We start from the raw sequence: 18,969 nt of genomic DNA, 5'->3' as shown, positions 1-18,969 counted from the left end.
ATCAAAAGTAGGTGGCTTTGCTTTCTTATATTCATTCGGCAAGTATCCCCTATCACTCCTCCTGTAAGGATGATACCGGTGATGATCATAGTGCTTATCTGAATCATAACTAGAATCATACATGTGTCTATCCATTCTCCTCTCCGGAGTGTCCAACAATTTGCCATCTCAGATGGTGTCCTCTCTATCTGATCGATGACTGCCATGCGATCTGCTGCCATATGCCCCATTAGTTTTTTTCTCCTGCTCATGACTGATCCAAAGTGGTCCTTGCTGCTACAAATTTGACAAGCTCTGAAGTATGACTACAATTACCTTTGCTAACTTTTCTTGTGACTGTATGATTATGTCATTATCTGCCTTACAACTCCTTATCTCTTCCTTTAAACTTCTTAGTGTTACTACTAAATCGAAAGAGTTCCCAACACCATACTGCTCTTCATATTTGTAGGGAGAGTCTCTATAGTCAACCATCTTTCTAGCCATTTGATATTTCTTCCTGGAAGGTATATCATGTCAGCTAATCCAAATCACAATAAACCAACGTACCTTAGGATAGCTCGAGGAGGATACTTTGTTTGCAAGATCAACAGATCAACATGATACATGTATAACATAATCATAACAATATATATAAAAATAGTACATAAGTATATAACCATGCAACTAGCATTCTAGCTAGGGTCCAATCATCAATGCATGACCTTAACACAACACACACTACAACCTCATGCATGACAACATCCACTACATCACGATACACTTTGACCACATGCAAACATGAAAATGAATAAGCATTACATAACCATACATACCATGACCTTATGCATGACAACATAAACCATATCATTGTACATGGACCATGCACAACCACAATGTACAATACACCAACCTACATGTGGATAACACACAAACACGAGTACATGTCACACCCACACATAACGCATATAGTCAAGCATAAATGAGCAACACTCATAACAACATGTAGCATCATGTAACCCAGCACACAAGAATGATACATATGACCAAATAATATAAGAATGTAACCAAGCAAACCAAATGATACATGTAAGTGATATATAACAACATATAACTAGTCATACACTCACAACGATGCATCTGACAAAAGTACACTAAGTTCCACATGACGACATCATTGCAAAATGATCAACTTCATGCAAATGAAACAAGCATATGGATTTCAAGTGTGAGAGACACACATGCAACTAATATACTTGCATGACCAACACATAGCCCATCCAGTCTGAGGGGTGAACCATGCTCTGATACCACTCTATAACACACTCCTCCCACATCTACCCAATCAACCAAACAACTGGGGTAAATATGCGACGAGAGGCCACTATGATATGATTTGACCTCCTAAGTCACATTAAGGAAGTGGAACTAACGGAAACACACCATACAAACATCCAACATCATCAACAGAACCCTCAGAGGACAAGTCAGCCACTTAGACAGCCTGTCCCTGGGTCCCACTATTGTTTTAGGTCTCTTGGGCCATAGTCACTCTCATGCTATGGGCAAGGGAGCGGCCAACAACCTAAAGTCACTCTCACAGGCCTGCTTGCCAGTGACTGTGGACCAGAATTGTCAGTGATGTGCCAACGACCCTAGGATTTAAGCCACTTTTCGGATTCAGAGCCCAGGTCACTGCCCAGAATTGAACTATCTCTTTATATCAATAAATTAACATGGAATGACATTATTAAAGCAAATACTTGTTCAAGACCTTGACTGGAGCCCTACTAGCCATGACAAGCATTTCGTCAAACATATTGCTAATGTGTAATCTACAGATGTAATTCACAGTTTTGAGCATAGGGGTCTCATACTTAGCTGAGAATCGCTAAGAACCATTGATGCCTCAACGCATCAAATGCCATTCCATCCATTAGGTCATAGATACATTGATCATTCTGTGATGCAGGAAAGTGTTCCCTCTGCGGACAGAGGCAACCTCTCTAGCCCTAGAGTGGGTCTAGTCACAACAAGGACAAAACAATGATTAACTCCCTTAAATAGTCATCGTTGGAGGCCTACCTCAAACTAGTGGTTGATGAAGTTTCGTTGCACTGCTCCAGCTTCCGTTTCCTTCTCCTTAATGAGCAATCAACCTGAAACACCACAAAGAAACAACAGAGCACAAATTAACATACATTTTCACTCCATTTTCACCTTTATCCTCATTTTGTCACCTCATTTCATCACATTATCATTACATAACCCTATATTTCCATTACCATATGGGTTTATATTTTCATTTTCCAAAGTTATTAATTTCAAGTATTTTAAGTGAATTTATGATTAAAAGTTAGAAAAATAACATGTATTTGCTTATACCTAAAGGTGGAATGAGTTTGGTGACATGTGTAGGTGATTTAGAAGGTTCCAAGATACTCTTATGTGGCCTCCAAGACTCAAATTCGAATTCTCTTGAAGATTTGAAGGAGATTTGGGATAGGGGTCAAGCATATCTCATGGAGAAAACTCATAGATAAAGGAATATGTGTCTCATATTGGTTGTAACCATATGAGGGATTAGTGGATCCCCATTAATGAGTTAGTTGCTTAAATTTTTGTATAAATAGGAGTACCTCCTCCATTCCAAAGGGGAGGACTCGTGGAGCATGTATCCAACTTATGATGGAATAGAATAAAGCTTCATTTTACATAAATTTCCATTCCATAGTTTTAGATATAAATTGTCTTAATGTAATTTATGGAATAGCTTGTCACTTTATTCTTAAGAGAATTGAGCTCACTCTGAAAAGATCAAAGAAACATTTTATTTCATAATAGATCTTATTTCATTTAATTGCCTAGATGTTTGAGGATTTGTTTGTGATTGCTGAATGGGTTTTAAATTAAAATCTTATCAGCATATGAGGGGACAACCAAGAGTCTAAGTTAGGCTCTCTCTCTATTTGATTTGCGTGATAATTGAAATTAATTCTTTTGCTTTTAAGTTTCAAGTTATTTCATTTCTTATGCTTATGAATGAATCTTAGTTTAGTTTGGATCAGTATACGAGGGGACAATCAAGGGACTAAGTTAGTCTCTCTCTCTCTATTTGAATCTGAACAACAATTAAAATTCATTCTCTTATCTTTATTTCAAGTTTCTGGTTTTATGTAATCAATGATTTCTTTTCAATCTATAATATTGTAGGGAAGGACAACCAGGACCTCCTCAATTAGGAGCCTCTTCCTTTGCATATTATATTGAATAAAAAAATCATTTAGTTAAACATAGAGTTAGTTGTCTACTCCTGCATATATTTTGCTGGAATCATCAAAAGCTTACGAATATCCCTGGTTGATAATTTAATGAAATCAATTTAAGTAATTAAATTGCCCAACACCCTACTAGCCATGACAAGCATTTTGTCAAACATATTGCCAATGTGTAATCTACAGGTGTAATTCACAGTTTTGAGCATAGGGGTCTCATACTTAGCTGAGAATCGCTAAGAACCATTGATGCTTCAACGCATCAAATGCCATTCCATCCATTAGGTCATAGATACATTGATCATTATGTGATGCAGGAAAGTGTTCCCTCTGCGGACAGAGGCAACCTCTCTAGCCCTAGAGTGGGTCTAGTCACAACAAGGACAAAACAACGATTAACTCCCTTAAGTAGTCATCGTTGGAGGCCTACCTCAAACTGATGGTTGATGAAGTTCCGTTGCGCTGCTCCAACTTCCATTTCCTTCTCCTTAATGAGCAATCAACCTGAAACACCATAAAGAAACAACAAAGCACGTAACCGAGAAACAACAATGACCTATTTACTCATAAAGTCAATAAGTCATGAGCTATCAAGTAAATTACATATAAGACATAAGAAATCATCATTGATTGTATTAATAATGAATCAAGAGTAAAGCTTACAACCAAGTCTTGATGTCGCAAGCTTTCTCAGAGGGTCCAACCAGTGTGTTTCTTCAAGCATTCACTCTCAAAGATGGGTCTCCCAAATAGCAATATATATCTCTCTCTCTCATTCACAAGCTTTACACAAGATTAAGGGCACTCCACACCTTCTTGCAAACTACAAAGCAATCCCACACTTGTCACACTCACACCAACTATCTATCAAACTCAAAAGCAGCAGCAGCACTGTACAACCAAAAGAACTAGCAAATGATAGCAATGGTGAGTGATTTTATAGGAGAAGGAGTCTCCATGAAATGAGGGAGAGGGAGCTTATCCTCAGGGCAAGCAGCACAAAAGACAGAACTACCATGCCAGAGGGAGGAGGGCGACCCAAACTGACCCAACAACCAGGTCCAGAGACATCCAGAAGGCCGACTGTTGGAACGAATTCGCCCAATCTAGATCGTCGCGAGTTTATAACTAAGCTTTAGTGCTGACATCACTAGTAGGCAATGTAATCAGTCAAACCATCGCTAAAGATAGCAAATAGCCTCACGCCGGAGCATGAAATCTGACCGTCGTGGGAATCAGATGTACTCCTGCGACGGAGGCACGACTGGACTGTTTATGACCGCTGTCCGTCACGTATATTTAGCGAATTCTCGTGACGAGGCAGAAAACTTAGGAAAAGTGGGTCAATTGGCAACATAAGAGAGCATTTGTTCAGTATGAGCATGTTTTACTGGACACATGACACAGTAGAAGGACTGGGGTGAAGGCAGTGACAAATTACTGTGTAACACATTCAATTATAAGTAAACACATGACAAGAGCCACACTTGGAGGTTGTCATAAAACATATACATAACCAACATAATAATAGTAGAAAATACTCATGAAAATACAGTCATATAGACCACATATAGTCCATCAAAATGCTCATGAAATGCAAGGAGAAATGACCTTTCGTTAATGATGCAAAATCCAAACCCGAGATGGGACTTCAATGTTCCACCCGACTCTACAATGGTTGAGCCAAATATATCTTCATCCATTCACCCCTGTGCCATATTCTAAGCATGAATGTGCGATCTCATAGAACACATCAATCAAAAATCATCCAGGGACTCCAGAGGCCATCCACCTCAACCCATCAAATAGTGATTCCACCTCACGGTCGGACATCACCAAAACCATCCAGGGCTCCAGAGCATTTTTCCAACCTGACTACGGGACTAATAACTCAACCCACAACTTTTACCAGGCTCCAGAGCGTTTGTACAACCAAGGCCACGGGACTAGTAACTCAACCCACCAAGGGTTCCAGAGTGTTTGTCCAACCCAGGCTACGAGACTAGTAACATAACCCAAGCTGTTCCAGGGCTCTAGAGCATTTGTCCAACCAAGGCTATGGGACTAGTAACTCAACCCAAGCTAAGGAAACATGAGAACCAATAAAAAACACAAGAAGGAAATAAACCCACAATCACCATGACTATCCAGGAAATGGCAAGGCTAGGCAATCCACTATCAATCCTGACCATCCTCCATGCCAATGACAGATCACAACCAACAAACCACATGCATATGCCATGCATGCCAAAACTAGTGAAGAAATCATACATGCAACTCGGTACTTACAAGCAAATCTGATGTAGCTGTTGATGCCGATGCCTTCTTGCGCTTTCCTGCTCTTCCATTGCTTTCTTGCTCCAAGAATCCAAGTATTCCACACCCTCCAAGAGTGCTCCAAGAAAACTCTAAGTGTCCAAGAGTATGAGAGAGCTCCAAAACTGAACTGACAAAATGTTACCAACTGATCATAAGAAGCCTTTTTATGGATGAAGCCTCTATTTTCTTCATTTTCCATTATTTTCCTTCATTTTCCTCCTCAAATGCAACCAATGACCTTTCACCTCACTTTTCTCCTAATTTCCATTGCTTTCATAAATAAATGTGCCAAAAATGCCTTTTTGTCTTTTAATGCCTTAGCCATTGCCTTTGCCAATTTCCTTAGCCATAAACATCCAAATGAACACCCCCTAGGATGTCTTTCCCAACATTCAGCTTGGAATAAGTGTCCCATTCATCCGTGGTTATTGTTTTTAACTTTATTACATGGAATTTTCACTAGGGCTGTTACAAAGAACTAAGTAGCCTTCATGTCTTTTATTAATTGTTATGTTTTTTAGAGTCATTAGGATCTTAGGTCATTTTGTCAAACAAGATACCTGTAGGAAAACTTGGAATGACTATTTTATAGTCTATTGCAAACTTTGTTATGTATCACCAAAGACTTGTTTAATATTGGGCTCTAACACTTTGAAATACTATTTTTTGTATAATGTTGTTAGCATGGCTACAACCTTTTAATATAATTCAATATTTTTCCTATTTCATTTAAAAAAAAACAATAATGAATTAGGAGCTCAAATAATGGATATAAAAATCCCTCAATATATTGATAGGTAATGTTTCGGGTTTTTCCCATGGTAGGTCATTGGTTAGCATGAGAGATATATGATGGAAGTACATTCAAGGTGGGGAAAGGTCTATGATTAGGATGTAAAGGTCTTATACATTGTCTCAACAATTAATAGGTCATTTACATTCCTTGACATTTATATGTTAGCATACTTTGTTGTCCAAGGTCTAAGACTGAGTTAGAGAGAAGAATGGAATACTTAATCAAATTCAGGGTTGATAGATGATACAATGGGAGAGTGGAAAAACTATACTCAACAATTGGAACTAAGCAACATTAAATTCAATCCAAGACATGATGTATTAGTTTAGTTTCAAAACTCTTAAGATGGATCCTATATTTTGAAGATGGGACATGCCTCTTTATTTGTTCAAAACCTATAAGCTAACCTAGAATAATGGTGGTGGAGACTTTAGAAGTTGAAAGCATCTTTAAAGATAAATTGTTCTTTTGGATAACCATCTATAATAGTTTCCTAAAATATGAAGTAGGGCATGGAGTGGGCCAAACATATTCTACCTATGTAAAGAAAAAGGTGAGACCATACAACATTTGGTGTTGAAATGCCACTTGACCTTAAAGTTTCGGATGTTGTAAAGACATTGATTGGAGGGGTTGATAAATGAAGGGATAAATCTTTATTGGAGCTTTAAAAGACTGGGTGGAGGAACCAAATGGTTAAGGAGAATAAATCTGTCTTGGATATGGTCAATTAAGGTTTTGGATAACAAATAAAACACTTTTTCTAGATACTTATCTTTCTCCTTTGCAAGTTCACTTAAAGGGGAAATATACTTTGGATAGATGGAATACTAGCAAAAGTGAAGATCACAAGGTACATTGGTAGGTTAGGGGTAAAATAATCCTTTGCATGGGGATTATCTGATGGAGTGTCATAGTGAGGCTTGGTGACGATGGAGTAGGTAGTGTCATATAATTCACCATTCTCATTCCATTTGCTTCTTCCCGGGGCTATGTAAAGATTCTCATGCATGTGCAAAATTAATGCATTGGATGCATTTTAAAAGATAACTAATGAAATGGTCATTAACTATATTGGGGTTTTGGTTGACCAAAAAAAGTTAATGCTTATATGACAAGGGATCTAAGATTTTAGAAGTTGGGGTTTGCATATTTTTTTGTGTAAGCTTGGTAGTTCTTCTCTTTTCTATTAGTTTTCCATAAACAGGTAGTAATACATGTCTTTCAAAATATACCTCGTGGCCTCAACTTGCCCACAGGAAACCAGGTTTGTTGGCCACTGGTCGGCATCAAAGGTTGTCCAAAATTTAAACAGTTTAATTCTTATTATCCAGGCTACATTTGCTACTATGTCTATTATATGCTTAATTCTTGAAAAATAAATGCTATTCGACATCATAACAAAATTTAACCAACAAGATCACTGTTTCATTCATCTAAAGAATCTATTGGAACCAGATCTTTCGCACTTGACCCAGGCACTTCGCTCTGCAACAATGTCTGCATTTGTTTTTCCATTCTCTTTAAGTGTAAATTATGGTGGTATTGTTGCATATGTACTGATTGGATCTCCTTCTGGATGTCTTTTAAGCTGAGCTCTTCCTATTTGTCCTATTCTGGCTCCTCTGTGTCTTTATACATTGTCATTGCCTTTGCCAAAAGATTTTTCATGACCCAATATAGCTAAATGGTCTATTTTTCATAGGAGTTACGATTTTCCTGCCAATTCACCACCTGGACGAACCCCACTGGGTCATTTTCCTATTCTTAGGAGATGAAAATCCCTCCAGTCTCCTTTTATCCTCTCCCCCCATCTGGTTTTTTTGCCTCCCCCCTCCCTGGTTCTGGGGGCGGTAGCTTTCCTTGCAGCTCGCAAAGGTTTCATGGTTTTTTCTCTGCTCACTTTGACCCCAAGTTCTAGCAGCGGGCAATCTTTTTTTCTCCTCGGTTTCAAAATGCCTTCTGGGTTTCTCACAGGTCCTAAATTCCCCCCCTATCCCTCCAGGATGGCCATCCAAGTATACCCAAACCCTGTCAGGAAGTAATTATAATTGAAACCACTAGATTTACCACGACTTTCCCTTGCGACGAGACCAAACAATCTTATGTTGCCTCGGGACTAGTCAGGTCCCTTGCAGGGTTTGAAATGCCCCCCCCCCAACCCTTCAAGAACTCTATCCACTCGAACCCATATATCATAATCAGGCAATTATACTTAAACCTACGGAGATTTCCATTTCTTTCCTTAACTGAACCAGACATTCTTATCTTAAGAAATACCATACATTCTTTCCTTATTTTCCACATTCTTCTCCATTTGCAAGGCATTGCTACTCTATCACCACAGGAGGGAGCTGTAACTACATACCTATTTCTGCTGGCGAATTCCAGTTGTTGTTCGTCACCTTCCTTCTCCTGGTGTTCACCACCTTCTTCGTCCACACGATCACCCTGCATGCAAATTCCCTGCTACCTTGCCACCTTTTCCTTTAACCTGCTCCCCCACTTACCTGTCCTCATTACCGAGGTACTTGCCCCTTTCCCTTTTTTAATTTCCGCCTCCTCTTCCTCTGTGTGAGGTCCTCAATTGAGGCGCCCACCTCCCGTCCATTGATTGCCCTCTGTCATTTCCTTCCTTTCTCCGGCTGCTCTAGCCGCCTTCTTTTCCCCCGTTCCTTTTGCCACCTGTCTCGTCCTCCTTCCATCTATCCCAAACTTCCTTCACCTGCTGGATCCCATGTCCCTACACACCCTGATCGGGGATTTGGGTTTGCATATTATTAAGGAATTGGTCTCACTAAAAGAGAAGTTTGCTCTTCACATATTTTAAATACATTTTATGCGATTTGAATACTATTATAGACTAATAGTTTAAATCTAGAGTCTTCTTGCATCGTGGGATTCTCCAAATCTTTAAGGAAGGGGCGATCTCAGAGCACCTAACATGATTTCTTTTGATTTTGATATCAATTTTAGAGCTATTCTTAGATAGAAAAATGTTGATACATTTTTTCCAAATACAAAAGGAATGTAAATCTTTATTATTTGGATTTAGGATTAGTATTGCATATAGAGGTTTAATTTCTATTACTTAAAGGAGGTCACAAGGTTAGCAATGCATCCATGACCTCTTCAATGTAACTTATTTTACACTTGTAAATAAAGTTGCAATTTTTCCTCAATAACACATGTGCATGCACACACACACACACACACACACACAGAGAGAGAGAGAGAGAGAGAGAGAGAGAGAGAGAGAGAGAGATATGTGTGTGTGCGCGCGCGCGAGTGTGTAATTACATAAATACATATAATTATATATGTCTATATGTCCATAATTATGCACACACATAGACACACCCCAAAGGATGTTTACCAACATTTATAGATGCCGTCTCTAGTAAACCTATTGACATGGATTAATACATCTACCTCATTAGGATTTGAACTAGGCACTTGCTAGCATGGAACTAGCAACATCGCCAACAACATTAGCAACAACCAATTGAGCTAGGAAGCCTTTATGGGGAAACCCAAAAGATGCCTTTCCACATTTGTGGATGGCGTCCCTAGTAAACCCATTGTCATAGACTAATGTGCCTAACTCTAGAAGATATGAATCAAGCACACGCTAACATAAAACAAGCTAAATGTCCACCAAAAATTGGTGACAACCAATTGAGTTGATTCATTGGGCTCGTGTATATGTGTATCTCAAAAAGATCGATAAAAAAACCAAGTAATAGGATATAGCAATGTGCACACTAATGTAGGTGGTGTTGTGACAACCCCATATTGTACAATTTTGCAATACTATAGTTCAAAATTTATAAGGAAAAAACAATAATATGCATCACACATATAAGGGGAAATGACAAGCATCTTTTTTCCTAACATATAAAATCTATGAGTTTTATAATTTGCTCCATGTTAGCCTCGACGATGTGTTCAAATTGGACAAGTCTAAATTGAACGTGATAATTTTCTCCATGTTAGCTTAATGATTTTCTTTCTAAAACCACTTATAGAAATGTTCCAATTAGACAAAAACATTCAAATTGAGTCCCATTCCAAGACTCCAAACATGGCATATTTAAATACATATTATTTATTATTCTTTTCAAACATGTACCTAACTAATATATCTTGTAGAGGAAGAAGGGGAGGCCAAGCAAGAACACTTATTCATCCCATACCATTTAATTTTTATGTTAAGACACAATCTAATTAATAGACAAAGTTGCATTTTCTCCCTGAATCCAACGATACAATTTCAGGTGAGATTGTGATTTCTTGTTGTTTAGAATGCATAAATGGAGTCAACACCTTGAAAAACCGTTGGGGCACCTAACCTTTGCAAATTAAACAACTTAAACTTATAATTCTTAAAAAGCTCTACTCAATTTTGACATAATTAACCAAAAAAAAACCATTTTGTCTATTAATTAAACTACACTTTATCAATTAAAAACCACTATATCTCTAAAAACCTTTACTAATAATAATAACATATTAAAATTATACACTAACCCACATTTTAAAGGCTAACTATTAATATAAAATAAAACACTAAAACAAATGAAATTGTAAAACCTTAAAAACTATTACAAAATACTAAAAACCATATCTCTCATTCTATAATCCCTATTTATTTTACTTACATAATTATCTGTATACCCATCTTAACCCATGATTATTAAACTAAGATAATAATGTAATTTGGACTTAATATAATAAAATAAAGTATATTTAATAAATACATCACTCAAATTAAAATGTTTTCAAAATAAAAAAATATAAATATAAATAATAATCCCTATTTATTTTACTTACATAATTATATTTACACCCATCTTGATCCATGATTATTAACTAAGATAATAATATAATTTGGACTTAATATAATAAAAGAAAATATATTTAATAGATACACTACTCAAATTAAAATGTTTTCAAAAAAAATATAAATATTAATAATAACAATCATTCCTTGATATTAAAATTAATGTAAACTTACAATGCCAAAATGGTAATAATATTCCACATGAATCCCTTTCTTCTTACATATTTCATCACTACCTGGAATACATGAAATTGTAAAATATTGCTCTTTTAAGTTGACATGACAGGCCAGGCTCAACCCCTCCCTCCCATGTAACCCTGAGTGTGAGATTTCGATCCTTCAGCATCATCCCCTATAGAATATCAACGAAGGCTCAACTCATCCCTTCCCTTCGTGCAGCTGCGACTGAAATATTCACAGGCGGAAAGAAAGGAAATCAGGTCCAAAAATCGATTGGACAGTGGACAGCCAGCCACGGAATTCTTGAGTATCAATTGGGCCACATTTATACTGCTGTTATCATGCGCTCTCCTGCCACAGCAGATCAAGGTTCATTTCTTTCCATTTTCTTCCATATATACAGTACTCGCAAAACAGTTGCAGAGATTGCTCTTGACATTAAATTCAATAAGTAGAAATGATTGTCATATCTATCCAAGGGGCCAGCAGATCTGGGACAAATCTCTGTACAATAATCTCTGTCTCTGACCTTACTTGCAGGCGGAGGCAACGGGAGGAGGATCATTGCTGTTCCTGGACAACCCCCATCATCGTTTTTTCCGGACTGAATCTCTTGCATCTGACTCCGAGGTAATTGATCTTCTTGTGAATGGACTGTAGGCAATACTGTTTAGGCTTAATTTTGTTTCCCTAATTTAACAGAGTACGGAAATAATGGGATAAGGTCCCAATGTTGTCCTTAATTGGATTCTTAGTGGTTTAGAAGATAAGTACTTTTTGGTCTATCGATTAGAAGTGTCAGTGCCAATCACCAATTAGTGGTCACGGTTTCGAACCCCTTAAAATCAATTCACTTGCATCTTTTTCCCATCCCTGTATATACAAGACCACCTGGAAGAGAGTTACAGGTACGTCATAGGCTATAGCCAGTCAAATACAAAACCGGGAATGTGGCTGTTGTTCTGTACACATACACAACATAGAGCTATACTTGATGGAACAGTGGCAGGATTCAGAATAAACCAAAATTAACACTAACACATTAAATAGCTTTCATCCAATCGAATTGACAATTTTGGGCTGCTGTCTACTGCCGTCTGCTATTGTATTGGGGGTTTCTTTCTTAACTAAGGACTGGTAGCAGTCTGTGTAGCACTTTGTTAATGATTATCTCCAGATAATACGCCATTCTCTTCTTGAAGGTAGCACCCTTCATCTTATCCTTTTCCACCTTCGGGTCTGCAATGACTGAATATGATTATTCGAGCAAAGGATGACTTTCAAACTCAGACCTCTGATCAACTTGAAGTTTGTCTCTATCTTGTATTCTCTCTGAATCCGAGGAATACATGGTAGCTTTTTCATTTGTGATTTTCTTAGACTTTGTCTTCTTTGAGCTTGAGGAGCTCTTATCCTGTTTAGGAATGGCAATGCCCTGCTGGGCTGTGAAGTTGGCATACTATTGCTGGTTATCCCATCTGCTCTGTAAAGGCTTAAACTTCCTGCCTGTTCACCTAGCTTGGCCTTTGGATCTTTTTTCATTGTCAGCCATAACTTTCTTCTGAGAATAGTAAGATTGCAGTTCGCAGAAGGTTTATCTACTGAATTGCAACAATAAATGGCATCCTTTGAGTCTTGACCTCTTCTTAAATGCACCCTTGCCATTACTCTGAATCATGCCACTTGAGGTGGCAGGTGTCCTTTCCCATCATATTCAATAAACTCAGTACAGTCAGCGCTTAAGTGTGCCTAGATTGAGGGCATTGCTACCCTTTTCACTTCTGAAGAACTGAAGTGACGGGGAATGGAAGCATCCATTCCTTAGCCTAGTACACCATATAGCTTTTCATTCCAATCACCTATTTCTGATGTCTAGGGGGTGGAAGGGGGGCCGGAGGAAGTCAGAAATATGATACGTTATAATTATAATTGCTTGATCTGACAGTCAATCAGTGATTTTATTTGCTGACCTTTTAACATGTTTATATAAATCACAAACAAGTCTGTTGGATCCACGCTATCTCACTCTTCATCTCCCATGAAAGCTGCATATTCTTCCCATTGACAATCACTTTGCTTTTGAAAAGCTGGAATAACGGTGGGGAATGGAAAGATCCATTCCCTAGCTTCTTAGTAGATCGGATAGCTTTTCATTCCAGTCCCTCATTTCTGATGTGGAAGGGGGGAACACGTTATAAATATGATGCATCTTAGTTATAATTGCTTGATTGGAAAATCAATTGGTGATTTATTTGTTGATCTTTTAATATGTTTAAGTTTCCATATATCAAAACACATACAGGCCTGTTGGACCCAAGCTATCTTACTTTTTATTTCACATGAAAGCTGCGTATTCTTCCCACTGATGTGTTCTATGATCAATCCCAAGTCACCCTCAAAAACTATCTTCTTATACCCTTTCTTATGGGCTTCCTTTACACTGGGGGCTGAACCTTCAATCTTGGCCTCATTGTTGGTTTTTATTTCTAACTTTCTAAGAACCTCGCTAGGACTTCTTACTTAACCCTTGTCCATTAATGGAAAGCCTGTGCTTGCACTTGAACACAAATCATGGACCCGTTGACAGAAATCCAAGAGTGTCCTGCAGCTACATAATAGGAAATTCATTTTTTTATACCCAGGATTTTCCTGGAATGTATGCACGGATCAATGTACAGTCCAGTTAACACTGATATTTATTCCTTCGCAATTTGCTGGCTTTGCATTCCTGGCTTAAAAGCTACTCTGTATAACTTTCTTTCCAATGTCATGATTGCTAACTACTGAAGTAGTCATGTACCCATGTATCTGCCATGGACATTAGTGGAGTTTGAAGGATCCCTAAACACATAATTTTGAAAACTACTAAAAATGTTAGCATCCCTATTGACATGTTCTTGCAGTGAATGTCATAATGAAAATCACACTATAAACGTATTAAATTACTAATTAGTGTGTCTTGAGCCACATCTGTTGCAATCACCCATATTACTGCTATTGGTGGGCTTCACTGTTTATGTTAACGTGAATCCAAGTATCAGTGTGATGTTTATTTGCTTCCTGCAGGAATTTTGATTGAAATGAAAATAGTGTTAGCTGCAACTTTTATTGAGTGCTTTCATTCATATTCTGTCTGAAATGTTTACTGATTTTTCTAATCAGTTTGATACATGCTATGATCTTTTTGTCAGCAAGAAACATTTGCAGGGTAGTAAAGTTTCTCAAGGGTCACATCAAAACTGCAGAAAAGTTCAACTAGAAAGCAAATGGAAGACTTCTTGTCCACTTTGCTCCCCAGCCTAGCAGTGGCTTTATTAAAGGGCTCTTACCAAAATATTTTTCTTTGATAGAGGCTTTTAGGTAAATCCGTGTTATATATTCTTTTTATCTATGCTTCCAACCTCATTTGGGTTCATCTTTCTCATCACTTTTACAAATCCTGAAGATGAACCTGAATGAGGTTTGTTTGAAGCATTGATAAAAAGACTATATAATGCGGCTTTACCTGAAAACCTGTATCAAACACGTCTTAATGCAAAAACTTGAAATTACAAATATTTTCATTTTCAAGAACTATGACTCTAGTAATTCTGAGAGTATTTTGAATGTGGCTTTTAGGTCACTAAAACTGCTTACAAATTTGCTTCACATAATCTGAAGTCTTTAGGCGTTCTTTCTTCTAGGATTGAGAGATATTTCTGTCCTTCCCTCTTTCTCATTTTCGCGTTTTCATCACTTCACAACCTATTTCTTCTCCCAAGATGCATAACTAACTCTCCTGATTTAATTTGCATGGTTTTCCATCTAAATGTTGTTTTGCAGAACATATGTTATCCATGAAGTTCACCATTAGATTATGTGAACAACTGCTGTTTAACGTTTAGTAACAATCGAGCACATATGGAAATATAAATCAATCAAACACATATGGACAAATAAATAATAATATGATATGCAATGAAAACACCTTTACTGATTACCATTATCCCATGGGAGGGTTATGAAATCATTAAAAAGGCTTGACAAACAATTTATATAAGCGATGCTTAAGAATACCAATGGTGGTCTGCCTACAGGTCCCCATGAGAGGGTTTTATGGTCCAGGTGGATATTGGTGGCCACCTACCTATTCCACTTGGACCCCCACCATTGTTTCTTTCAGTTTCCTTAATTGTAGCACAATTAACTATTTGGTAGTTTTTCGGGTCTTGAACTTCTGAAGCCATTTTGAGGCCTTAAACGACGTTTTTTGGAGAACAGGCAAATCCGTAGCTTGCGGCAAGGGTCTTCAGTTGAAACTTGTAGCCTTCGGATAGATCTTTCTAATGAGGTATCGTATGCGTCAAACAAAGATCATATGCCAAAGTTACGACCCCAGGAAGTTGATGTACCAATTTACCCCAACGGGGCCCACAAACTTTTGGCGCTTCATCTCCTAGGGTTAGGTTTTTGGATGTTTATGGTTTTCCATTGTTTCTCAATAATAAATAGGCCTTCGAGCCTCATTGTAACACAATTCAGAAGGCATGTAGCCGCCACATCTCTTCTCAGAGATAAGCTACCATCACCTAAGCTAGTTTATTTCCATTCTGCATGTAAACAATTTTCAATACTTTGTTATTAATGAATTGAAGTTATGTTTTCGTTGTATCTCTGTGTTTCTGTTTATATCTGTATTTCATTTCGTTTCTTCATAAATCTGGATTACTGGTATTACAGTGGTTTGCTCTTTCTCTGTTTTTTTGTGCATGTTCCCAATGAGGTTGGGGTATAAGGAGTTGGGATTTGAACTAATTGAGCCTTTGCAAGACCGTCCTTGCCGACACCGATGGTCTCCCATGGGGGAAGAAAAGAAGGACAAGGGAGTAGGAGATCCTATCAAATTGTTGCTTGAAGAAGCCTTCGAGCGGTAAAGGAACAAGATGATGGACAACTTTCCCAGATCCTTCGGCGGATGCCCACTAGTGACGCATCTTCATCTAGCAATCACTTCGGAGGCGCCGCCTCCTTCAAGGTACAAGTGAACTTCGATATCCCTATATTCAAAGGTCAAATAGATGCAAATGTTGTAGATAAATCGCTGAATATGTTGGGAGGTTAATTTTCGGTCCATAGTTTCTCCAACAAGGAGAAGATTACTTTTGCATTGCTTAACACTGTCCCCCATGTCAAGGACTGTTGGGAAACTTACTGTGAGAAAAGGGCCGAGGAACCCTCTTCGTTTACAGTGGCCCCCTCTTGGAACTCTTCCCGAGACGCTCTCAAGGAATAGTATTACCCCGTGGGGAGCTATGAGGACAAGTACATACAGTGGACCACACTACGACAACAAAGAGACCAAGATGTGCATGAGCTCACAAATATTTTTCATACTCTATGCACAAAGTTGGGTATCAAAGGCTTAGCGACATTTGATGCTCAAGTACCACGACTGTCTGCACAAATACATTAAGAAAGAAATGGAGTTCTTGGACATCTTCTCGCTTGGTGCAACATACCGATATGCTGCCAAGATTGAACAAAAATTTAAACAAAAGAAGCGTGACTTTGGATCTACGAATCAAAAGCACAGCAAGAGCGCCCCCAAATCGCAAAACAAAGGACAGATCCAAGGTTGGAGCGACCTAGGACAATCCATCGAAGCTGCAAACAAAGAATGGCACCATGAAGACAAAGGACACATGAAATTGGTGTGAGTTCCACAAGAGCCCCACTCACAACACAAATGAGTGTCGCGCTAAGCAGTCATTGGCGGCCGAGCTGAAAGCTTCAAAATCCGATGCATGTTCTGATTCTGAGTCAGAACCTGACAAGGGGAATGACAAGTGGAAGCAAATTATTAATGCAGAACGCAGTGCCATTGTTGCCAACACTAAGGTCTAAAAGATTGAGCTCGAAGATCAAAAGGAGGGGGAGCGTCTCTTCCACTCACAAATGTGGGTGAAGGGTCCTTCACTGTAGTTCGTTGTCGATAGCGGGAGCCAAAAGAACCTCATTCAATAGAGGTTGTCAAGTGGTTGGGCCTACTGACCACACCACACTCGCAGCTGTACACCATCGGGTGGCTTCACCAAGGACGAGATCTCCTCCCTTCACGGATGAGGTACTGTGTAATGTTGCTCCTCTCGAAATTTGTGATGTATTATTAGGCCAACCATACTTATGGAAGCATCATGCTGTGTATATGAATCTAGGCCTCACACTGTTATTATTACTTTGGGCAATAAGTTATACAGGATACCAGAGGTAGCCCTGCCTACCGCCATCTCTTTGATCTTTGCTAAGCAATGCAGTAAGATCATCTCCCAGACTGGGAATTTTTGTTTTCTTTCTGATTCACTCTCAAAGTAAGGGGAAGATCATGGCCACATCCATGGCCCTCAGGAAGGGTTCCTCCACGCAGCAGAAGCAGGTGGATAAGGTCGTGGAAGAATACATGGACATCTTCTCCTCACCCACAGGGGTACCCTTGCACTGTCAGGTCAAGCATTCGATTGATTTGACTCTTGGAGCACCTCTACCCAATGGGCCGATATACTGCTGCTCCATTCTGGAAAATGAAGAGATAAAGCGGTAGATCTAGGAGTTGCTGCAAAAAGGGCACATCCAACCAAGTTCCTCACCCTATGGGAGCCCGATTGTACTTGTACAGAAGAAGGATTTGATCTGGAGGCTCTGCATTGATTATCAGACACTAAACAAAATTACTGTCAAGAATAGGTATCCAATCCCACAGATTGATGACCTTCTGGACCAGCTCAAGGGGGCCAAGTATTTCAACAAGATTGATTTGAAGTTTGGCTATCACCAAGTTCCAATAGAGCCCACAAATGTATGGAAGACCGCTTTCAAATCCAAGGAAGGTCTTTTTGAATGGTTGGTCATGCCCTTCGGGTTGACAAATGCCCCTGCTACTTTTATGAGGTTGATGGATGACATCTTGCAACCCTTCACCAACTTGTTCGTGGTTGTTTATTTGGACGACATCCTCATCTTCAACAAGAGTTGGGAAGAACACTTGCAACACATTTGATAGGTCCTTCAAACCTTGCGGCAACACAAACTGTGTGCCAACTTGGAGAAATGCACCTTTGGCATGAGCTAGGTCCAATATCTGGGTTTCATCATAGATGAACAAGGTGTGCATTTAGATCAGGCTAAGATCCAAGTCATTCGAGATTGGCCAACGCTGACCACTCTAACAGAGTTTTGGAGCTTTTTGGGCCTTGCAAATTTTTTTCAGAAGTTCATATTGGGATTTTCCCATATCACTTGGCCTTTGAGTCAGATTACCAAGGGTAGAGTGAAAGCAAAGTTTTCCTGGTTCGAGTCCCAACAGAAGGTGTTCGTTGAGTTGAAACATTACCTTTGCTCTGCACGTGTACTCACATTGCCAGACCCACAACAGCCATTTGAAATTGAGACAGACGCCTCCGACTATGCTATTGGTGCAGTCCTCACCCAACACAGGCATCCAGTAGCCTATCATAGTGAGACACTTTCCGATACAATTCGGAAGTACCCCACCTATGATAAATAGATATATTCTATCGTGCAGGCTTGCCGACAATGGAAAC

At 38.8% G+C, this 18,969-nt stretch overlaps 1 protein-coding gene across 1 annotated transcript in view; it reads left to right on the top strand.

Moving 5' to 3' along the window:
* PMP (putative type 1 membrane protein) overlaps window positions 1-18,969 on the top strand; it is a 179,342-nt gene that overhangs the window by 78,461 nt on the left and 81,912 nt on the right. Inside the window, exons 2-3 of the mRNA XM_089453908.1 lie at window positions 11,541-11,761; window positions 11,933-12,022. Of these exons, the coding sequence (XP_089310034.1) occupies window positions 11,541-11,761; window positions 11,933-12,022 (311 nt within the window). The remainder of the gene's footprint in view (window positions 1-11,540; window positions 11,762-11,932; window positions 12,023-18,969) is intronic.

The sequence above is a fragment of the Pinus tabuliformis genome, chromosome 7 (assembly GCF_031772625.1).
Source record: "Pinus tabuliformis cultivar Carrire ecotype Pingquan chromosome 7, CPIR1, whole genome shotgun sequence".
Classification (NCBI taxonomy): domain Eukaryota; kingdom Viridiplantae; phylum Streptophyta; class Pinopsida; order Pinales; family Pinaceae; genus Pinus; species Pinus tabuliformis.
The sequence above is the reverse complement of the archived record's forward strand: the minus strand, read 5'-3'. Positions and strand labels throughout refer to the sequence as shown.